General features: G+C 50.2%; 1 protein-coding gene across 1 annotated transcript; it reads right to left on the bottom strand.

Moving 5' to 3' along the window:
- Positions 1 to 10,831: 10,831 nt before the first annotated feature.
- LOC140904239 (uncharacterized) lies at positions 10,832 to 23,506 on the bottom strand. The gene is made up of 5 exons (XM_073326709.1): positions 23,261 to 23,506; positions 22,703 to 22,791; positions 21,932 to 22,058; positions 16,126 to 16,239; positions 10,832 to 14,415 (listed from the first exon to the last, which is right to left on the bottom strand). Exons 2-5 carry the CDS (start codon positions 22,781 to 22,783, stop codon positions 13,367 to 13,369), a joined length of 1,371 nt encoding a protein of 456 aa, XP_073182810.1. The 5' UTR covers positions 22,784 to 22,791; positions 23,261 to 23,506; the 3' UTR covers positions 10,832 to 13,366.
- Between the last annotated feature and the right edge of the window lie 382 nt (positions 23,507 to 23,888).

Genomic DNA, 23,888 nt, shown 5'->3' with positions numbered 1-23,888 from the left:
CCTTCTATGTTCAGGAGCCCACCTTCGGTGGGTTGGAAAGGTACTAGATCCAGGGTGAAAAACAGGTCCTGGCTGTTAGGGGAAACAGTTTATCTGCTTGCTTGCTGTGTGTCAACCTCCTCCTCCTCATCTTCCTCGTCCCCAAAATCTGCATCCCTGTTGCGTGAGAATCCATTAATGGAGTCCACACACAGGGCTGGGGTAGTTGTAGGGGCACCCCCTGGGATGGCATGCAGCTCATCATAGAAGCGGCATATCTGGGGCTCTGATCCGGAGTGGCCGTTTGCCTCTCTGGTTCTTTGGTGGGCTTGCCTGAGCTCCGTAAGTTTCATGTGGCACTGCTGCGGGTCCCTGTTATAGCCTCTGTCCTACATGCCCTTGGAGATTTTTTTCAAATATCTTGGCATTTCGTCTTTTCGAATGGAGTTCTGATAGCACGGATTCGTCTCCCCATACAGCGATCAGCTCCAGTACCTCCTGTTCGGTCCATGCTGGAGCTCTTTTATGATTATGGGAGTGCATGGTCACCTGTGCTGATCAGCTCGCCACGCTGGCCAAACAGGAAATGAAATTCAAAAGTTCGTGGGGCTTTTCCTGTCTACCTGGCCAGTGCATCTGAGTTGAGAGTGCTGTCCAGAGCGGTTACAATGGAGCACTCTGGGATAGCTCCCAGAGGCTAACACCGTTGAATTGCATCCACACTACCCTAAATTGGACCCAGCAAGGTCAATTTCAGCGCTAATCCACTCATCGGGGTGGAGTACAGAACTGATTTTAAGAGCCCTTAAAGTCAGAAAAAATAGCTTCGGAGTGTGGACGGGTGTAAGGCTAAATCAATCTAATGGTCCTAAATCCGTCCTAAACTCATAGTGTAGACCAGGGCTCAGTAGTTTAGATCAGACAAAGAGGAGTTGCATTGACTAGGCATTGGGATGCCTGTGCCTTTAAGAACCCAGCCCTGGGAGGCAGATGCTGAGAGGTGCTGTCTGTGAGAGGGGAAATTAAAAAAGCCCCTTTCTCCCCCACCATTTTTGAAACCCTGGGGTCTCAGTCCCACTGGGGTAACTGTTACCCACTGTACCCCTGCCCTGTGCCAGGTTTTGCCCTCTGTCAGCGCCTCATCCCAAGCTTCTCTCCTGCTCCTCCCCAGCAGCCCTGATTTTGCCTTTAGCTCCTCTCCTAATCCTGCCTCCAGCTGCTTGACCCCCCTGACCAGTCAATTTCCGCCCCCTGCTCTGACCCTGGGCACCCCCCTGCTCTGATTTGCCCCCTTTACCTCTTTTAAAACCCCTGTAATTAGCAGTGAGCCGAATTTTACGGCTAATAAGGGCAGGGTGAAGGGCAGTGGCTTCAGCAGATGTTATTGAGCATGTTCCGTTTGTGTGACCATACAAAAAAGCTACTTTACTCAAATAAAAAAGCCTCTCCCCTCCCCCCCCAACAAACTATTTTGCAAAGCACCGGTGTCTCAGTCCCACTGGGGTAACTGCTACCCCCTGTGCCCCTGCCTGTGCTGGGTTTTGCCCTCTGTCACCCTCTGCCAGCACCTCACTCCTGGTCTGAACTCTGCCTCCTCCCCGCTTCATTCCTGGTTTTACCCTTTAGCCCCTCTCCTAATGCTGCCTCCAGAAGCTTGACCCCCCCCGACCAGTCAATTTCCACCCCCTGCTCCGATTCGCTCCCTTTGCCACTTTTTAACCCCTGTCAAAAGCAGTCCGCAGAATCCTACGGCTAATAAGGGCAGGGTGAAGGGAAGTGCTTTGAGCAGGGGGTTGGACTAGATGACCTTCTGGGGTCCCTTCCAACCCTGATTTGAGCAGGGGGTTGGACTAGATGACCTTCTGGGGTCCCTTCCAACCCTGATATTCTATGATTCTATGAAGTGGCTTCAGCAGATGTATTGAGCATGCTCAGGACACCGCTATGGAGAGCACTTTACTACACTACACCGGCACCCCCGCGCCAGCACCAAAGCATGGAGCGGCTCATAAGCATTACGGAGCGCCAAGCAGACTCAAAGCAGGTGCTCGTAGCAAGGCAGGCAGAGCACTACTCCCCCTCCCCCCCCGCAACCCGTGTCCCAAAACTATTTCCCTTGCACCCCCATATCACCGCCAACCCATTTTCTCCAACATCTGGTTTCTTATCACCACCAGCCACCTCCAACACCTTTACCTTCACCGCCCAGCCCTGCAAACTACGACCCTTAGCCACTGCACTCAAGCTCCATCACCAGGCATTTTAGCCAGCCTGAAGTGCAGCACTCATGGCATGACACTCCAGACAGGAAGGCTGACTATGATAACAGGACATATGCAAATCTGTGATTGTTCTATTCCCCACCCTGCCCCCTTCCTTCCTCCCACACAGCACAGATGTGTATTTCTCCAGGAGTTGTGTTTTTTTCCCAATAAATGAATGTTTTTGGTTTTGGAAACATTCTTTATTGCATTAAGTAAATGATAGCACAGCCCAGGAAAGCTACAGGCGCTGCAAGTCAGTGCATCATACATAGCAAACACAGATGCCTGCTAGCACTGGAACCAGCGTTCTTCACTCCCGTGCAGGGCACCACACATTACCGGTGGCTTTCAGCATCGAATTGTTCCCTCAAGGCATCCCTAATCCTTATGGCCCCGCACTGGGCCCGTCTAATAGCCCTGGTCTCTGGCTGTTCAATTTCAGCCTCCAGGCGGTCCATGCCTGAGTGAAGTTCTCACCCTTCCCTTCACAAATGTTATGGAGAGTACAGCACATGGCTATAACTGTAGGGATGTTGTCATCAGCCAGGTCCAGTTTCCCATACAGACAGCACCTAGTGGGCCTTTAAATGGCCAGAAGCACACTCTACAGTCATTCTGCACTAGCTCAGCCTGTTGTTGAACCACTCCTTCCTGCTGTCAAGGCTCTCTGTGTATGGTTTCATGAGCCATGGCATTAAGGGCTACCTTCCCGGAGGCCAGCAGGTCCGGTTAACCTGTTCTTCCCTGCTACCTTCTCGGAGGCCAGCAGGTCCCCTGCTACCTTCCCGGAGTCCAGCAGGTCTGGTTAACCTAATAGAAATGCCTAGCTCACTAGAGCTGGCGGTGTGCACACCAATATTTACAATAACTGAGGTTCTTTACCAATATTCCCCCTTTCGCAATTCTCCACCAAAATGTTATACCAATAAAATAAAAACCAGCAGGATCTTATTAAAGGGGGAAAGGCAAAATACCACGTTTATTGTGAATACAGAAAGAATCATAGTAAGCAGTTAGTTATAGCTATAACATTCCATTCAATCTCATATTTATTCACACATTCATTCACACACACACACACACACACAGGTTCTGCAAGGTTGTTATCATAGTTATCAGCCTTAGAGTTGCTCATGCCAAGCCACTGGCCAGGTGGTCTGGACATGAGGAGGGAGCAGGGCCTTGTCAGATGCTCATCTGATGCTCCTGGAAGTTGGTTTGCAGAATCAGACCGCAAAGTTCTCACTTTCTAGAGTCCATTTTTATAGGAATTTCTTCCTATGCCAGTCTATGGGAATTGTTTCATCATGCTTTTGCTGAATCAGTCAGCAGATGTCACATTCCTGACAGCTCCGTGCTGCTAGATGTTATCTTGTTCTTTGGTTTTCCCATTCTTGAGGCTGTTGGGTGGATTCCAGTCTGCCCTCCGGGGGTCCTCTGGTTATTTCTACTTGACGCCTTCTTCAGCCAATGGACACTGGATTCTTAGGCTGGCACCTCCCTGATCATTCAGTTATTATCCACACCAAGCATCCATCTACATACATCCTCTATCTCTGTTTTAATCACAATTGTTAACAAAGCGAGATGAATACAACAAAAGGGTGGGGAGTCTCTTGGGTGCTGTTTCTGTTGTTACAGAGTATTGCTTTGAGTCTCTCTCTGTGTGAATTGCTTTGAGAACAGACTCTGTCTTAGGATGTACTAACACAGTTAGCAGCTTGCAAGTTTCACACATAGAGGGAGAGAAACAGTACCAAAAACCAAGAGACCTCTTAATTAGTAATACCCTGGAATTTAAACTCTGGGGAATCAAACTCATTTGTGATTTTAATACAGAACTTCTTTAATATGATCCAACACCCCCCCCCCCCCACAAGCCTCAGCACCAGAATGGGAAGAGGTGCTCTGTGAAATAGATGCCCATAATGCACTGCTCCGAATGCCGCTGCAAGTGCCACAAATGTGGTCACGCCACTGCGCATGCAGCTGGCAGTGTGAACACACTGCAGCACTTTCCCTCCTGCTGTCTGCAAGGGCTGGTTTAACTCCCGGTGCTCTACATCTGCAAGTGTAGACAAGGCCTTAGATACCATGCCACAAGAGGGAGCAGGACGAACCATGGTGTGGGAGATGAGAGGATGCCTCCCGCACTGCCCCTAGACTTCCTTCTTTTCCCATAACCCCATGAGAGGCAGTAATCAGCATCAGGTTACCCAGGGGAAACTGAGGCACAGGGGAAACCATCCCCCAAAGGGCTCCAAGTCCCCTACCTCCCTGCTCTAACCACTAGACCCCACTGCAGTCCCAGAGCCAGGATAGAACCCAGGAGTGAGTTGGGGCATGGGCTGGCACAATGCCCAATTGTGGCCCCTAGGTACCTCCTGATCCTCTCATGTCCTTGCAGTAGGCACAGGGCAGCCCCATCTCCTCCCCCATCTGAGTGGGAGCAGGGAGTGTGGAAATGTACCCAGGGATGATCAGGCCTTGAAAGCCCTCTGGGGGACCATGTGTCCCCTTAGCCACCCCTGCATGTGGGAACCATGCTCCAGATTTAGAGCAATTAGGGGAGGTGAGAGACAATGCCAAGTTAGGCCCCCCTCCCGATAGATTGGCAGTGACAAAAACCAGGAGTCCTGGATCCCAGATTGCTCACCCCGCCCCCTCCCCTGCTCTAACCACTGGACCAGCAGTTACTGTTTAGTGGTGTGAAGGTGTTTGCCCCCAGCTCTGAGAGAGGAGTGAGGTCTAGTGGTTAGAGCAGGGGGGGCTGAGAGCCAGAACTCCTGGATTCTATCTCCAGCTGTCACTCAGGGAAGCCACCTAGATTGGCATTGTCTTTCTCATCTCCACTAATCCCTTTCATAAAGCCAGTGGTGTTTCCTATGGGTGGGGGTGGGGGGGGTGAAAGACTGCCCCAGGGAACCTGGGGCCTTTCCAGCTCTGCCTGCCCTCTTTGCAAACTTCCATGCCCTCGGCAGGGGGTTGGGGGGAAGATAATGGAACCACTTGTCACGGAGTCCCTGGGTGATGCTCTGGAACTGCTCCCTACAAAGCCAGTCAGGACTCTGGGGAAGTCTCCTCTCTGTGAGCAGACTGTCTTCAGGGCAAGAAGATCATACAGCTTCCCCCTTCCTGGCTCTGACCTCGGAGCATTCAGCATCCTCTGACCCTCCGTGTGCTTCCCACAGCGAGTCCGCCCAGGCGGGGTCCTGGGGAAAGACAGGGTCCTGCCCCCCAACTCCGCAGTCAGATGTGACTCTTACCCAACCAGTAAAACAGAGGTTTATTAGATGACGGGGGGAGGGATAGCTCAGTGGTTTGAGCATTGGCCTGCTAAACCCAGCATTGTAAGCTCAATCCTTGAGAGGGCCATTTAGGGATCTGGGGCAAAAATTGGGGATTGGTCCTGCTTTGAGCAGGGGGCTAGACTAAATGACCTCCTGAGGTCCCTTCCAACCCTGATATTCTATGAACACGGTCTAGAACAGAGCTTGTAGGTACAGAGAACAGGACCCCTCAGCCGGGTCCATTTTGGGGGGCAGTGAGCCAGACAACCCCATCTGCACTTCACGTCTCCAGCCAGCCCCCACTGACTCCTCCTCCAGCCCCTCCTCCTCTGGGCTTTGTCCCTTTCCAGGCCAGGAGGTCACCGGATTCCTTTGTTCTCCAACCCTTTCACTCTCACCTTTCAGGGGGGAAGGGCCCAGGGCATCAGTTGACAGGAAACAGAGTGTCGGCCATTTATGTACACTGGCCCTTTGCTCTGCAATAATTACACTCCCTTATCCCACCACCTAGAGACTTGCGAAATGCATAGGGGAAACTGAGGCACCCCTACAGTATTCAGAGGAAACATTAAGAACAGTCCCACTTCATCACACCATTTTGTGCCCACTGCCAGGAGACAGGAGGAATGGGAAGTGGCACGGTTGGGCATCAGGCCAATCCCCATTCCTGTCTAAGTCCTGGTTTTTGGCCTGGCTCTGGGAGGGGAGTGGGGTCTAATCGGTTAAGTCAGGGGACTGGTTCCCAAAAATAAGACACTGTGGGGGGAGAATCTGGGTGATACAGTTGGGGGAGGGAGATGGGCAGCTGGGGGGGTAGAACTGGGAAGGCCTGTGGATGCGGGGGCAAAGGAGGCAATTGCCCAGGGGCCTGGGTGATTTAAAAGGGCTCCTAGGCATGCAGGTGGTGACCCCTCCAGGCCCCACACTTTGGGGGCCAGTGCAGTTGGTCTGGGACGTGACAGAATTGCTGCCACTGGGCCTGCAAGGGGGAGCTGAGGGGTACAGGTGGAGCTGCTGGGGGTACAGTTTGGTGCTCTGGGGGCAATCTGCAGTGGGGGTACTCAATGCAGATGTGAGCAGTATTGCTCCCTGTCATGATGGCAGGGCTCCTGGTAGAAGCCCCAGACACAATCCCACCACCTCCCTGCCAAGTCCTCTCCACAGGACTGGGGGGTTGGGGTCTGGCAGCTGGGGCTTGCAGGGGAAGGAAGCCATCAGCTGTGGATGCTGGGCAGGGACCAATTGGGAATCAGACCCATAGGGTCTCTGCTGAGCTGCAGCTGGTTTGCTGTGCAAAAATCTGTCCTTTGCAGGTCACCTGAGACCCCTGCCTGGACAGAGGAAGCAGGCTCATCAAAGAGGTGAAGTCTGGGGGAAACCTAGCCATATCGTTACCCCAATGGGAGCCTGGGTTCAATCCCTGGCTCCAAGAGGCAACTGACATCTAGTGCCTAGAGCAGAGCTCACATTTAACTTAGTCCCACTGCCCCCTTCTCCTCCCTCCCCCCAACCCAGGCTGCCGCACCAGCTCTAGTCCTTGGGGCGCCTCTGGCCCTACCCGTCTGCCTCGCCGCAGATGGCAAAATCCTTCTGACTCTCTTGTCTGAGCCTGGGCATTCAATTCCATTGAAACCTTGTCTCCTGCCCTGGCAATGGTCAAACAGAGGGGACATGGCTACCTTCATCCCTGACAGTGAGATATTCGCTCTCCTCTTTCTTCATGCTGCTGTTGTTGTTCCATGAATCATCAAGGATGGAATAAAAATCTGAGTTTACTCCAGGGTGGGGAAGGAAAGGAGCCACCAACTCCCCCAAAAATCTCAGTGCCCCAGAGAAAACCTGCCACTGGAATCACTGATGTGTTGCCAACATGTTGGGAAAAGGGACTGTCTGAATTGTCAAGGCAGGGAATGAACAATTAACCACAAACACACTAACCATGCTCCAGCCAGAAGGGAAATGGGCAGGAATTCTCGCTGTTCAGCCATGGACACACTTACAGAACTAAAGCAGTCACTGGGGTGTCTTACCATTCAATGTGCCAAATGGAGCCAGTCTGGACTTCTGCTCTAAGCTGTTGGGAGAGAGCTGTCCCCTCTGTGTAGTTAATCCACCTCCCCAAGAGGTGGTAGCTATGTCAGTGGGAGAAGCCACGGCTGTGGGTATTCACGCTGTGGTGTTTACCTGCATATATAAAGTTTAGTCAAACCCCATTTTCAAAACCACCCATAGTCTGGTAATGGAACAGGTCTCTGAAGCAGGGTCCGTCCTTCAAGGTCCTTAAGATCACTGACTGCAAGATAGTATTATCATGGGGGGTATAGTGCAGTGACAGAATGTTAAACTGTGGTCCAAGTGGTCCTTGGTTCAAATCCAAGTACCCCCTTAGAAGCCTTTTTCTTAAATAAAAACATTTTCTTATTCATTTCCAGTACAGTATGTTCATGAGTTCCATTGGATGAGGATATTTCGAATGAATTTAAACACACAACATTATCCTGTGTAAATGCATAAAAACCTAGCTAACCTGTCCATCAGCTGAAATCAGTTCCAATCCTCTAAGTGTCTAGTTTATGTTTTCATCAATAAGCAAAGGTATAATATGAATGCACATTTGCAGATCCCTGTTCTCCATGGGCTATGCTGTGCAGAAGAACAAAAACCACATCCAGTTGGAGTTCAGGAGACTGATGAGCAAAGGCACCTTGGTGAGGGAAAGGTCACCAACATCTTGGCTCCTTCACATTCAGGCAACATCTGGGCCCCCAGGACAAGGCATGAGAAGAAGCCAGTGGCTCTGAGCAGGAAAATAGCCACCAAGATGCTGGCTAGAGCTGCCAGGGTCCCTGGAAATGCCACCATCCCGTGACCAGGAATAGTTGTTAGGTGGTGTCTGTAGCAGGGACTGAAAAGGCAGAGAAAAGCCCTCAAATTGATGTAATGACTTGCTTCCCATAGGGGATCAATCTGTCTAAGGCTATGTCTACACTTCAAACATAGGAAGCATTCTTCCAACAACCTAGCACTGTCTAGACTGGGGCTCAGGTCAGTTTAACTACTTCTCTCAGGGGAGTGGATTTTTCACACCCCTGAGAGATGTGGCCATGTCAATATAGCTTTTGCATGTAGACCAGCCATTAGATGGCTTTTTGACCGGAAAGGCAACAGACTTCAGCCTTTTCCTTGATATTGATGGTTGATGATTGCAGTTTTCCTATCTGCTGGACACATCCTTTGACAGATGTTATGCCTTTCCTTTGCAAATTTGAGAAGTGGAGAAGTCAGTGATCCTTACAGTCTAATGGGTTAAAAGGTTTTACAAGTAATTTCCTCAAATAGTTTTCCTTTTAATAAAATCATTTGCCACCACTGAAATTTGCCTACTTCCAGCCTCTTTGGAACTGCTTTTAACATAGTCGAAAGCGTCTATCAAATCCCCCCTCACTCTTTTCTTCTGCAGAGTAAATAAGCCCAGATCCCTCAGCCTCTGCTGGTAAGTCATGTGCCCCAGCCCCCTAATCATTTTTGTTGCCCTACGCTGGACTCTCTCCAATTTGTCCACCTCCTTTCTGCTGGCAGTACTCTTACTAATGCAGCCCAATATGCCGTTAGCCTTCTTGGCAACAAGGGCACACTGTAGATCCAGTTTCTCATCCACTGCAATCCCCAGGTCCTTTTCTGCAGAACTTCCGCTTAGCCAGTCAGTATCCAGCCTGTAGCGATGCATGAGATTCTTCCATCCTAAGTGCAGGACTCTGCCCTTGTCCTTGTTGAAGCTCATCAGATTTCTTTTGGCCCAATCCTCTAATTTGTCTAGGGCCCTCTGTATCCTATCCCTACCCTCCAGTGTATCTACCACTCCCGCCAGCTCAGTGTCATCCACGAACTTGCTGAGGGTGCAATCCACACCATCCTCCAGATCATTTATGAAGATGTTGAACAAAACTGTCCCCAGGACAGCCCCTGGGGCACTTCGCTTGATACCAGCTGCCAACTAGACATGGAGCCATTGTTCACTACCCGTTGAGCCCGACAATCTAGCCAGCTTTCTATCCACAATCTAGTCCGTTCATCCAGCCTGTACTTCTTTAACTTGCTGTCAAGAATACTGTGAGATAGGTGTCAAAAGCTTTGCTAAAGTCAAGGAACAACACGTCTGCTGCTTTCCCCTCATCCACAGAGCCAGTTATCTCATCATAGAAGCAAATTAGGTTGGTCAGGCATGACCTGCCCTTGGTGAATCCATGTTGACTGTTCCTGATCACTTTCCTCTCCTTTAGGTGCTTCAAAATGTTTTCCTTGAGGACCTGCTCCATGATTTTTCCAGAGACTGAGGTGAGGCTGATTGATCTGTAGTTCCCTGGATTCTCCTTCTTCTCTTTTTTAAAGATGAGCACTATATTTGCCTTTTTCCAATCATCTGGGACCTCCCCCGATCGCCATGAGTTTTCAAAGATAATGGCCAATGGCTCTGCAATCACATCAGCCAACTCCCTCAGCATCCTCGGATGCATTAGATCTGGACCCATGGACTTGTGCATGTCTAGCTTTTCTAAATAGTCTTTAACCTATTCTTTCACTGCTGAGGGCTGCTCACCTCCTCCCCATACTGTGGTACCCAGTACAGTAGTCTGGGAGCTGACCTTCTCTGTGAAGACTGATGCAAAAAAAAATTGAGTATTTCAGCTTTTTTCCACATCATCTGTCACTAGATTGCCTTCCCCATTCAGTAAGGGTTCCACACTTTCCCTGACCTTCTTGTTGCTAACATAGCTACACAGAAGTTGACTTTGAAGCTAAACAAAATAATTTGAAATCCAAATCATTAAAATCTATACTGGGTCAGTATTAGGAAAAATTAGGATATTAGGAAAAACTTTTTCACTAGGAGGGTGGTGAAACACTGGAATGCGTTATCTAGGGAGGTGGTAGAATCTCCTTCCTTAGAAGTTTTTAAGGTCAGGCTTGACAAAGCCCTGGCTGGGATGATTTAATTGGGGATTGGTCTTGCTTTGAGCAGGGGGTTGGACGAGATGACCTCCTGAGGTCCCTTCCAACCCTGATATTCTATGATTCTGTGAGTATTCTCCTCTACACTATTTCTCAGGCACATTCCCCCACCCCAACCTGTGGGGTGAGGTTTTACATGAGGACATTTTAGGTGGAAGGGGTAAGTTACATCAAAGAAGCTTTCCAGGATTAGCCACCATTTCCTATATTACTAACTAAAAGAAAAACAATACAAGTTTTATTTTTCCCGTATAATTCAGTTGATCACATAATTAAATCTCTTCCTCGTTAAAGAGTAACCATGTTTAATTTCATTTTCATTGGTAACAATAAATACTCAATGATTAAAGAATCCTCTCAAAAATGTTAGTTTTCTTTTAATCCCCCTTTCCACCAGTGAACCCTTGAGTACAGTTGTGGTTAGGGATTAGATACAGGCCTTGGATCAGAATCTCTGTAAGATACAAGAGATGAGGTTTCTATTAAAAAAGCTATTTTTCTGCAGCCATCTCACATTCAACACTGATTTCATCTTACACACAGTTATAGCACCCACACATGTTGAGTTCAACAAAAACACCTCTTCTGTTTCCTCCAAATCTACATCCTTATGAGAAAGGACGTATCAACCCCATGGCACTGTCGCAGGATGCATAAAAAGGCAGGGATTTGGGGTGAAGAAATCTGTCCCCTGGGTCAAGACAGGTTGTCGTGAGGTGGTGACCGCATCCAGTGGTGGGTGCAGTGCAGGGTCTAGAGGGACCTGGGACCACCCTACCCCACCAGGTCCTGACCCATGGCCTTGAGGAACCAATACTCCTGTGTCCAGGCTTGATCTCTCACTTCAACAGTCCAGTTCCCTGGGCCACTTCCCACCCTTACTTCCAGCATCAGTAGTCTCCCAGCATCCGGCGTCTCTTCTTGGCCATCCTTGGCAGTCGACTGCATGTCTGCAGGAGCCTCAGCACGGCTGGCCTCTGCAGCCTGGGGTCGAGCAGCTTCCCGGCAGGAGCCCACAACACAGGTTTGCTCTCCTCCTCAGTCAGCCCGGGCGGAGCTGAACTGCTCCCTTTTATACTCTGTCTCCAGTCGGACCATGCCAAGGAAAGGCGAGGGGGTGTGGCTTCTTCAGTCCACAGGGTGAAGTTAACCCTAGGAGTGCCAGTGCCGGGTAGATACACGTCATCACAGACAGCATTTCCCAAATTTTGGGATTAGCTAGGAGATCTCTTCAGGAGTAACCTCCTGCAGGGACCAGGTCAGAAATGCTTTGGGAACCAAACACCTGGGCATTTTTCAAAGTTCCAAGTCTATCCCTGGATCGTCTGAGACAATATTGACTTACACAACTGAACTACACTGTGATCATGGGCACTTACTTTCGTCAGTTGCACCGTTTGGGATCTGCTGCTGTTCACCTTTTCAGAGTGGAGATTTAAAAACACGACTATTTCTTTGATAGTATGTCCAATCGCTTGGAGTATTCTCTCTTGTTGACTGAACTGCATTTGAATTTTCTCCATGTCATCATGCAGGGATGAGGGAAAAAACAAACCTAAAGTAAAAAATGATTGTCATTTGTCTGAAATTGACCAATAAATCTGAGCCTCATTCTGTCAAACAAAACCAACATGCAGTTATATGATCAAGGAGCCTTCATGAAAGATACAAAACCCATATCACATCGAGGTAGAAGACACTTTCATTTTCATTTGAAGGGAAATTCCAGAGTAGGTTACATCTGATGTCTCAGAATCAGGATGAGAGATTCCCCCATGATCCATTGAAACCTGCTTCACTCAGTCTGTCTTATTAATGTTATTTACAAAATTTTCACAATGGGGGGAAAAACAGCCAAACTGCCTAGAAGTGGCTTTGCCAATAGACAGAAAATGGGATTTGAAGTGTGGTTGGGATCCAGTTGAAATCCCCTTCCATGCCTGTGACACTTTCATCTCCTGCCAGACTGACTCTGATTTAGGATCAAAGATGTCCAAGCACCATTAACAAGCACAGACAGCTAAGAACATGACCTCACCAGATGCTTTGGGAAGTGAAGGAATATGAGGGGGTGAACTCTGCATGGCTCAGACACGAGGCAACAGTTCTGGGGTGATGGGGAAGGAGGGAATATCTGAGTCACCCCGTCTCCTTCCAGTGTCACAGAGTCTGAAATGACACTTATTTCCCTGACACTGCTCCAGCTCTTTGTTATATTTAAATATATTTTAAGTGAGAAAAACAATCAGCAAAATAACTGCTTTTCAGCTCGATCCAGGGTAGTGTGAGAACAACTGGCAATGAGGCAATCTGTCCTCAAAGAGGAACTGGATGACTTTGCACTGGAAGGAAGAGTATAAATGTGAATCTCCAGGTTTGTTTAGACGTGGAAATGTGATGGTGGTTAGGTCAGATCAGGAGGAAATGTGCTAGATAACCCAACCCCCTATCCATGGTCCATGTCTTTACTGCAAGAATAGCTGTCTTTTTCATCAGGAAAGCAAACTCAAGCTAGCTAACTCCATGGAAACCACAGTGATGAGGCCCAGTTAGATTTTACCTCGACGTAGCTGGTTGAAGACACCCCTTATCTCGGATAATGGACATTCCTGGTAGAAAGGACACACACTCCCATGACTCGCAGGACAATGGAGTTGATAGAAAGGACCACAGGATCCACACCAAAGATGGGCAGGCTTCAAACGTAGGCAATTCACGTTTGAGAGCTGAGGGACTACAGTGTGCAAAAGATGCAAACAGCCTTAATGGTCACTACCTGGGAACTGTCAAAAGTACTAAAGAAAAAAAAATCTTCTGACAGCTCTAGAAAAGGTTTTTATGGAGTTTATCTCCTTTACGGATTCTCTGGTGATAGAGAAGGCCTGAGCTCTGAGTGAAGCTTTTTCCACACTCACAGCATTCATAGGGTCGCTCTCCTGTGTGGATTCTGTGATGTGTAATAAGGGTTGAGCTCTGAGAGAAGCTTTTCCCGCACTCGCAGCATTCATAGGGTTTCTCTCCAGTGTGGACTCTCTGATGAGAGATAAGGGAGGAGATGTCAGTGAAACTTTTCCCACAATCACTGCATTCATAGGGTCTCTCTCCTGTGTGGATCCTCTGATGCGTAGTAAGGTTTGAGCTTCGAGTGAAGCTTTTCCCGCACTCGCAGCATTCGTAGGGTCGCTCTCCCGTGTGGATTCTCTGATGAGAGATAAGGGCTGATCTCTGAGTGAAGCTTTTCCCGCACTCACAGCATTCGTAGGGTCGCTCTCCTGTGTGGATTCTCTGATGAGAGATAAGGGCTGAGCTATGATTGAAGCTTTTCCCGCACTCACCACATTCATAGGGTCTCTCCCCCGTATGGATTCGCTGATGGGTAGAAAGGTCTGAGCTCTGAGTGAAGCTTTTCCCGCACTCACAGCATTCATAGGGTCTGTCTCCTCTGTGTATTCGCTGATGTCGAATAAGGGCTGAGGTATGATTGAAGCTTTTCTCACACTCACAGCATTCATAGGGTTTCTCTTTTGTGTGGATTATCTCGTGTCGAATAAGGGCAGAGCGGTAATTGAAGTTTTTCCCACACTCGCTGCATGTATTCTCTCTCTTTTCCCTGAGGATCTTCTCCGGAGATGTAGTTTCCTTGAGGTCCTTGTGAGTTTCCTGACAATTAATGGGTTTATCCACTTTCTTCTCTGACTGGTTTCCCTGCTCTCTCTCTGGTCTGTGGTAACTTTCACCAGCTGTTCCTGGCTCATGGGGGCTGGACACATTCCCTTTGGATCTTTGCAGTAATGCCCCATGCACGTCTACTAGCTCAGCATCTTCCTGGTGGGGATTCTGCTCTTCATTCTCACTCACCACCCCATCACCTGCTAGAATAGAAGGGAAATCTCAGAGTTAGGGATGGAAAGGCAGAGAGAAAACTCAAGAGCTGGAGAGACAGAAAATAAAAATCAGGGACTGAATTCTCCCAAACTCTTCCCCATAGGGGAGAGCGGAGGGGATCAATTCTATTTCACATCTGGGGCTGGGTTTTAGGGTGGACTGTATGGGTTGCCCGCCCAAGGGGGTGCTGTGTGCAGGGTTCGGATTCCCACCTGACCTGCTGCCGAGGGGCTCACTGGGCTGACGGAGCCATCACAGCAGGCAGGCGAGCAGCAGCGTGGGGGAGGGGGCGAGACCCGATCTGCAGGGGGCTGTTGGATGACCAGACGTCGGAACCAGGTGACGGCTCCGGAGTAGGGGTGCCTGTCCCCCCACCCCTCTGCCCTCCATTCATCTCTGGAGTCATCCCTGGCCACTCAGGACTGGGAGTGTCCTCCTGACTGCTCTGTGAGGGGCGTAGCAGGGGCTGATTGATGGCAGGGTGTCCCCCTCCCCACCACCCATGTAACCAATTTCCACTAAGCTGGGGTGATGGGACAGGGGAATCTGTGGGTCTGAACAAGCCTAGCTCAGGCTCCTGACCTGAAGTGCTTTCTTAAAGAGACAGCGCGCTCACTCAGGCACACACACACACTCCCCTTTACACCCTCCCTTCAACACACACAGCAGAGGTCCCTGCATCCAGGTCACTTCCCTACCGGGACTGTGCTGAGGCATCAGGAGCTGCTGCTCTCCTGCTCTCCCCGTATGCAGCCCGCAGGGAGAGTGACCTGGATGTAGGAAGCCCTGATGTCGCTCCTTGCTCCCCCCATCCCAGCCCCCTAAGGCGGTGGGGGGCGGAGGAGCAGCAGTCCAGCGGGGGAGTGAGCAGCAATGCTAGCCACTTTGTGCATCCAGGTCAGCTTCCCCAAGTGGGTGCTGGAGGATGCAAGGGTTAGGGGCAAAGGGGGCACAGTGCAGAGGTTAGGAGCTCAGGAGGGAGGTGAAGTGGGTAACACTGAAGGGGACACAGTGCAAGGGTTAGGGGCACAGGAGGGGGCAGGTGTTGGGGTGAAGGGGGTATGCACAGTGCAGGGTTTGGGGCGCAGGAGGGGAGTGCAAAGGTTGAGGTGAAAGGGGTATACACAGGAGGAGCAGGGGTTGGGATGAAGGGGACACAGTGCAGGGGTTAAAGGCACAGGACGGGGCAGATGCTGGGGTGCAGGAGGAGGGGGAGGGGTTTGGGTGAAGGGGGCACAGTGCAGGGGTTAGGGGCATAGGAGGGGGCAGGTGCTGGGGTGCAGGAGGGGGGCGGAAGTTAGGAATAAAGGGGGTGTAGGGATTTGGGGTGCAGGAGGGAGAGCAGGCATTTGGGGCAAAGGGGGCACAGTGCAGGGGTTGGGGGGAAGGGAGGGTGGGGATCCTGGGGAGCCCATGGGGGACAGGGGCAATGTGGGTGCCACACCCATGGGGGCCAGAGGCACCAAAATGCAAGTTCACCTATGGTGCCATTTTCCCTAAGGCCGGCCCTGTCCACATCCCATCCACACGCTCAGTAGGAAGGGAGGGAGCTCCTGCCAAGGTGTCAGTCATAATCTGTAGGAAGCCAGGAGTAAGACCTGCTGGGGACTATCCTGAGCTCACAGAGGCTTTGGGGGGAATCCCAGCTGTTTCTCTCAGGGACTTACAGTTTCTGGGTTGGTTTCATGTTTCCTCACCTGTGCAAGGACTTCTCAGGATCTCGTTTTCCTCTGAACCATGGAGATCCAGGACCCGTGGCTCTTCCCCTCCTTCCCGCTGGGAGATCACACAGGGTTTGGAAACTGAAAACCCTGCTCAAGGGAAAGAAAACAAGGGAGATCAGGTGAATTCATAGGACATTTTTCATAAAAAAACCACTCTATTAGTTTAATCCCAGTCCATTTTAAACCAGTAAAATTGCAGGGCCAGCTCCCCAGGTGCTCAAAGGTGCAGAACACTCTGCTTATGAGGGATTTAACTATTCCCATCTTTGCTGGGAGCACACACAGCCAGACACTCATTATCAAAGAGGCTCCTAAAACAAAGAGAATGGAACTGCATGTCCCAGAAAGTGAAGACTCCAGACAGAGGGGAAGTCTCCCTTGCACTGCTTCTAACTGACAAAAAGGTCCAGAGACAATGCAAGAGACCTGGGGAAGCTGGGAACAGTAAGCATGGGCTGGTGGGGTTCAGTGGAGTAAGGAACAGGAAGGGCAGGGATATCACTGAATGCAGGATCTCAGCAGCATTAGATGTCAGGAAAGCACATACTGCGGCATTAGGGAATCTAGTGAGTCCGGTGTAAAGGGAGGGAGTATAAAAAACAGCATGTGTGGAGAAAGCTGGCAAATTAGATGGCATAGTTCAGAAGCCACAGACTAATTCTTCTGCCAAAGGAGAAAGTGAAAAATAAGAATCAGGCCATGTAACTTCAGGAGGGACAAATTCAAAGATCCAAAGAGCATGCAGGGAAGAGAGAAACTGTGGCTCTTGCAGGTGGGGATGGAAAAGGAAGAGTCTCCATGTTTCATGGAGCCAATTAGTTCATTTTATCATTCATTTATCATTGTTTTGGTCATCTCATATGTTTTTTCAAATTGTGTACTAAATAGATTTAAGTTGTAGAGAGAAAGAACTGTGAGCTAAGAGCAACTGAGATGGTGGTAGCTGAATGTGTGTGTGAGGATGAGATCACCCAGAAATAAGGTGCAGAGGAAGAAAAAAAAGGGACCAAGGACAGAGCCCCGTGGAAAACAAACAGAAAGTTGGAATGGGGGTGAGGCGGATCATTCTAAGGACACTCCAATGCAGCGATTGGAGAAGGAGGAGGTGTAAGGAGAACATTTAAGAAGTTTTGTATCTATACTGGAAATTATGTTTGTAAAGACTGAAACAGGTTATTTTCAACCAGGAGGTAACAAACTTTTCTCTCTCTGTCCAGTCAGATGCATACTGGGCACTGTATGTCTCACAATGGGGCCTGTTTGTACACTCAGCGAAATGCTAATTGAAGAGATTGTGAAATCTTGAAGAGAGGAAAATTTACAGGGAAAAAATAAAGAGCAGGATCCTGTTACGAGTGAAGACAATGGCATGTGGGGGGACATTTGCGGGTGTAGAGATACACTCTGCATCTTCTGCCATGGAAGCAAACTGACAGCATGACTTGTCTCATGACAGGAGGATCACAGCCAAACCTGGCTGTAAAATGCTGGAGGGACTTTCATAGGTTTTGCTCTATAATATGAAAGGATCTAGTTAGGTAGGTAAGTCTAGAGTCTAGAAAGCGTGTTATGATTTTACTTGATGTGTAACCATTTGTTTCCAAGACTTCTACTTGCTACCACTTGAATCTCTATCCTTGGTTAAATAAGCTTTCACTTATTTTCACTAGAAATACATATGAGTGCCATGAGTTAAATGGCGTCGTGATCTGAAGGGTAACTGGTAAGCTGCGATGCAGTGCTTCTTCGGGAGCAGCGAATCTGTCAACATGAGGAGTGTCCAGGGGGCTGGACAGTCCAGGGAGACCTTCGGAGAGCTCAAAGGTTGGAGTGTGTCTATTGCTAACAGCACCTGGGGCATGAAAAGTGATGTCCAGTGGTGAGAACCATAAGTGGTCAGGCCTACGTGGTCAAGCCAAAATCAGATGCCAGAGTCTGGCTGAAAACACCAGGAAGCATAGAGCAGGGTGACAAAGCAAGGACCAGGAAAAAGTCGTGGTCTCTCTCAGCAACAGGTCAGGGATCTGCCTTGCTGCACAGAGGACTTCCCGGTTTTCCAGGTTTAAATGGGAAGGTTCCTGGATCAGAGGTCACGGGAAGAGCTGCCAGTCATCTCTCATGCGGGCAGCACTTCCTGCAGTGACTGGTCTCCCAGTATGTGCATTGCCAGCAGCTCTGCCAAGGCTGCCCGGTGGTGGCACAGAACCGCCACCCATCTGGGACTCTGCAGACCCATATTCCTGTCCCAGTAATGTTCATGCACCAGACCCGCATCACCTACTCCCAAGGAAGGAACCTCCCACGGTCTCCTATCCAATGATTCGGCACCCCCCCCCCCAACTGTCACACCACACCCTTCTCACATTTGGGAAATTATTATAGCAGACCACCAGTTCTACCATAGCTAAAGTTCAACATTCAATATACATCTGCATAACCTGATCAGCTATTCTAATTGGTCTAACATCCCCTTTCTTACTAAGAATCTCTTGAAATTTTCTGCTTATCATGGGGATGCTGAGCAGGATTAATGGCCCAAATATGGGGTGTTTCCTGATGAAGAGTTTGCTGAGATACAGCCCTCCCCAAAGCAGCTTTTCACATTATCAGCTGGCTCCTATAACACGGTCTTGCACAAACCTGGGGCTGAAACTATGGTTGTAATTTTCCACCAAGTGATCTCAGTCCCTTGGCATTTATCTCTGCTAGTCCATGGCACCCAATACCTCCTTGGGGAAGCCGTATAGAAAAAGCTAATAAACTGCAGAGGCTGGAATTTCAGATTGGCACGAGAAAAAGGGAAGAGTCAGAGAGCCTGAAAGGCCCATGAAATGCAGCAAGACTAAGGGCAAGTCTACCCTAGAGAATTAAGTTGACGTAGAACCACCACAGTAACTGAATCGGTTTTACACGTGCGCACTACACTCCTCATGTCGGTGGTGCGCGTTCTCACCAGGAGCGCTTGTACCGATTTAACTGCCAGCATGGGGGATTGTGGGATGGTTTCTAAAGGGCAGCAGCAGTCGACGTAAGCAACACAGCGTCTACATTGACACTGCATTGACCTAACTACATAGACATACGGGCTATGTCTCTCGTGGAGGTGGAGTTATTAAGTCGGTGTAATGGGTAAGTAACATTGGTGGGTACTACATTTTAGTGTAGATGCTTACAGACTTGGGTCAACTGAAGCTACCTTATGTTGACCTAGCTCTGTAGTGGAGACCAGGCCTAAGGCTCTCCTTAACAGCCAGAGGGTTTCCAGCAATGTACCCTCACTGTAATTCATTGGCTCAAGAGAACATGCTGCAGCCTTTGAACCTGAGCTCCACCCATGAGTTTGAGTGAGACCCCACCACTGATACCTTTCAGACAATGTGTGCTGTGCATTTTTCTTGCGTCCTGCAGGAGTTCCTCTTGGAAGTTTTGCCCTCTGATGCCAACATTTCTGAGTTAAGAGGCATATTTTCAAGGGCTCTAAAATCCATGTGCAGACTCTGACCTGGTTTGCTCTTAAAAGCTTTGCCAGTCCAGCTCTGTTGCTTAAGGCTGTGAAAAAGTGCACGCACACATGTACACCATCCAACATAGCTCTGCTGGCAAAGCTCAATTATAGACACAGCTATAGTGGCAAAAGCGTCCATTTTTTAAAACAGGAAACTAAATGCTCATAAGCTACATTACTGCAGAGTTAAGGTTGCCCAGTGCTGTCTCCTGACTTGCACCATATGGACGGTGACTAAACTTAAATCTCTGCAAACCAGGAAAAGAAAAGTTAATGTAAACGCCACCCCTCCAACGCAACCTTAAAGTTGCACGCAACCCTTAACCCTGCAGCTGGCAAGAACCACTGAGAATGGTTCTGTGTGGGCGGTGCAAAGCTTAACAAACGGCCACAGGAATTCAGGTATTCAGCTCAATGCAGCAGTCACAGGAGGAAATTCTATGGTCTGTGTTATAAAGGACGTCAGAGTAAATGACCTAATATCACATCAGCCTTAAAATCTATGAACCTATAATCGATATGAGGAAAGACTAAGAGAACCTGTCAGTGTTTGTGTTGTGTTCACAGATGGGAATCCCAACATTTCTCTGCATGCCCTCCAGCTGTGTGCACGGGGTCAGCTGTAGCTGTCATTGGATGAAGGAGGGATTGGTTGGAACAGCTGGGCAGAGCTGTGGCTGTGCTCTGAAGAGAGGTGCGTGTGAAACTTGGGGGACCAATTCTGCCTCATTTCCGTGCTGAGTGTTGTAGGCTTTGTCAGTAAAGGTGCCCAAGGGTGTGCTTGTGTCATAGGGATTGTCAGCACTGTGATAGCATATGGTCTAGTGATCTGTGAGGGGTAAGTGAAGGCAGTGACTCAAATGGAAAAGTCAGGTTGAGGGCAAAGGGGTGGTAACACTGTGCAAGTCTCAGATGGTTTGCGTGCAGGAAGTTCAGTGCGGGAGTGCAGGCCAGGGGTAGGAAGCGTCTGTTTGCTAGGATAGAGATGAACCCGACTATTATCTTAGCTAAGAGAAGCTGTTAGACTTTCTGCTGTACTGCTCTGTTCCCAGAGCGTTCTGTAACAGGGGAGGGCAGAGCACTGGTGTGTGTGTCACTGGCATTGAGCTACTATAAGGTGGGTGCATAACTGGTTGGAAAATCATTCCCAGAGAGTAGTTATCAGTGGTTCAGTGTCCTGTTGGAACGGCATAACGAGTGGGGTTCCGCAAGGATCAGTTCTGGGTCCAGTTCTGTTCAATATCTTCATCAACGATTTAGATAATGGCATAGAGAGTACACTTATAAAGTTTGCGGACGATACCAAACGGGGAGGGGTTCCAAGTGCTTTGGAGGATAGAATTAAAATGATCTGGACAAACTGGAGAAATGATCTGAAGTAAATAGGATGAAATTCAATTAGGACAAATGCAAAGTACTCCACTTAGGAAGGAACAATCAGTTGCACAAATACAAAATGGGAAATGACTGCCTAGGAAGGAGTACTGCGGAAAGGGATCTGAGGATTATAGTGGATCACAAGCTAAATATGAGTCAACAGTGTAACAGTGTTGAAAAAAAAAGGAAACATCATTCTGGGATGTATTAGCAGGAGTACTATAAGCAAGACACGAGAAGTAATTCATCCACTCTACTCCGCACTGATTAGGCCTCAGCTGGAGTACTGTGTCCACTTCTGGGCACCACCTTTCAGGAAAGATGTGGACAACTTGGAGAAAATCCAGAGAAGAAAAACAAAAATGATGAAAGGTCTAGAAAACATGACCTATGAGGGAAGATTGAAAAAATTGGGGTTGTTTAGTCTGGAGAAGAGAAGACTGAGAGGGGACATGATCACAGTTTTCAAATAAATAAATGGTTGTTACAAGGAGGAAGACGAAAAATTGTACTTCTTAACCTCTGAGGATAGGACAAGAAGCAATGGGCTTAAATTGCAGCAAGTGCAGTTTAGGTTGGACATTAGGAAAAACTTCCTAATTGTCAGAGTGGTTAAGCACTGGAATAAATTGCCTGGGGAAGTTGTGGAATTTCCATCATCGGGGATTTTTAAGAGCAGGCTGGACAAACACCTCTCAGGCATGGTCTATATAATACCTATTCCTGCCTTGAGTGCAGGTGACTGGACTAGATGACCTCTTGAGGTCCCTTCCATTTCTATGATTCCATGTTGGGATGATGCTGAAACAGGGCAGAGCAGAGGTGGCATTGTGGGGATGGCATGAACGTTAACTTTTCATTTCCCCTTCTAAGAACTGAGGGGACGGGAATTCTTACCCAGTGAGGTCACATTCTCATAGTTCTCCTGCATGACGTCTCTGTAGAGGGCTCTCTGAGCGGGGTCCAGCAGAGCCCACTCTTCCCTGGTGAAATACACAGCCACCTCTTCGAAGGTCACCGGCCCCTGAAAGAGAAAGAGTCCAACAGTCAGTACCTGCTGCCCCAGTCACAACCCCATGATTCATGGGGGAAAGGAGCCAATCAAACGGAAGCTCTGAGAGAGAGACACTCAGCAGAGTCCTATCCCCATACTGCTGAGAACAGCCATGACGCATCACGGTGAGAGCACAAAGAGAGAGCCACACACCTACTAGCCAGAGGCTGATACAGCCCCATGGTAGGAATCCTAAAACCCTCCTCACTGCCAGCAGCTGGATGTGAGTGGCTGGGGCATCTTCCCTACGCCTCCCTGGTGGGTGCCCCCTTTCCATGTCACACCAGCCTCTAGCTCGCAGGTTGAGGGTTCAGCACTGGAAGTCCGGTCAGTTTTCCCAGCCCTGCCCAGGGGGTTGGTTTCTCTATTTCCTGTTTCATAAATTAGGGAATTTTCTCCCCCAACACCCAAGCGTTTGTTCCTAGAATCTAGGCCCAGGTTAAACAAATCCCAAAAGGTTTGTCACACTCTGTCCCCTTCCCTTTCTTCACCCAGGGTAGTCCCTGCCCCCTGCAGACCTCATTCCCCAGAAGTTGCCACCCATTCAGTATTTACTTCCCCTCTCCCTCCAGCAGGAACCCACCAGGACCCCCCCCCCCCCCAATAACCCCTACCTGAGCTGGCTCTACAGCAGCCATTTCTCTCCCCTCTCCCGTGGGAGGACGGGATGAGCTGGAGCGAGACGTGGGCGTCATTCTGCAGCCTGGCAGGGCGAGAAGGGCAGTTGTGCAGGTTTCAGAACAGGCTTTACTTCATTTCACATCACGCTTCCCCCAGGCTCTTCCCCTGCAGACAGACAGGCTAGTTTCTGCCATGCTGGGAACATGCTCAATCCCCATATTGCTGCACAGACCATGCCCCTGCCCTTCCCTTCACCCCCCGCACCCCAGGGCTAAACCCACGTTCAAACCCTCCCAGCAACAGAGGGTGAATTAAACACTGGAAAAGACCAGGACCAAAGGAGCCCCTTGGGGGGGGGATTCCCCCTGACACCGTCCCCAGGGCAGCACTCTCCTGCAGCAGGGGGATCAGGGCACAGCAGAGGGCCGGGGCAGCGGCCAGGCTGGCTGGGAGAAGGCTCCCTTCCGGCCTTAGCAGCTCCGGGCCCCCGGACACCCGGGGCGGGGGCTGCGCCGAGCCCGGGACCCGCCCGGCCCCAGGGTCTCTCTCACCTGCAGTCTCCGCTCAGCCGCCGCCGCCAGCAGCGCCCGGGGGTCTCTCGCCGGAGGAGGCGCCCCCGGCCGGGCCCCCCGCCCCGAGCCCGCTGGGGAAGCGGCAGCGGCCGCTCGGCCCCCGGCTCCCAGGGGAGCAGCAGCGCCCGGGCTCCCAGGAGCTGCCCCCGCGGGCCCCGGCGCCCTCGGCTCTTTGTTCTCCCCGACTCCTGCCTCCTTCCTCCCGGCGGCCCCGGCCCCCGGCCAGCCCCGGGCATGGGGGCGGGACTCTGCACAAGCGGCCCCTCCCCGCCCCCCTGCGCTTTGGCCACCCCCCGGCTCTGGCTGCCCTCGGGAGGGGCCGGTCCAGCTCCGGGAGAGCACGGGCCCCCCGGGAACGGGAGAGGGGTCCGGTGTCCCGGCCAGAGGGGGGAGGGGGCAGACTAGGAGTTCTCAGACTGGGGGTTGCAGCCCCTCGGGGGGGGGTTATTATGGGGGGGCACAAGCTGCCCAGCTCTGCGGAGGGCAGCAGCGCAGAAGTGAGGGGGGGCAACGGAGCACAAAGTCTGCTGTGAAAAGTGATCTTGAGAAATGGCTTCGCACCCCCAGTATTAAACCGTAACTATCTTAAAACCCCCTTTTCTGCTTA

Source organism: Lepidochelys kempii, chromosome 28, assembly GCF_965140265.1.
Source record: "Lepidochelys kempii isolate rLepKem1 chromosome 28, rLepKem1.hap2, whole genome shotgun sequence".
Classification (NCBI taxonomy): Eukaryota; Metazoa; Chordata; order Testudines; family Cheloniidae; genus Lepidochelys; species Lepidochelys kempii.
Note: the sequence above shows the minus strand (reverse complement) of the source record. Positions and strands in the feature narration are given on the sequence as shown.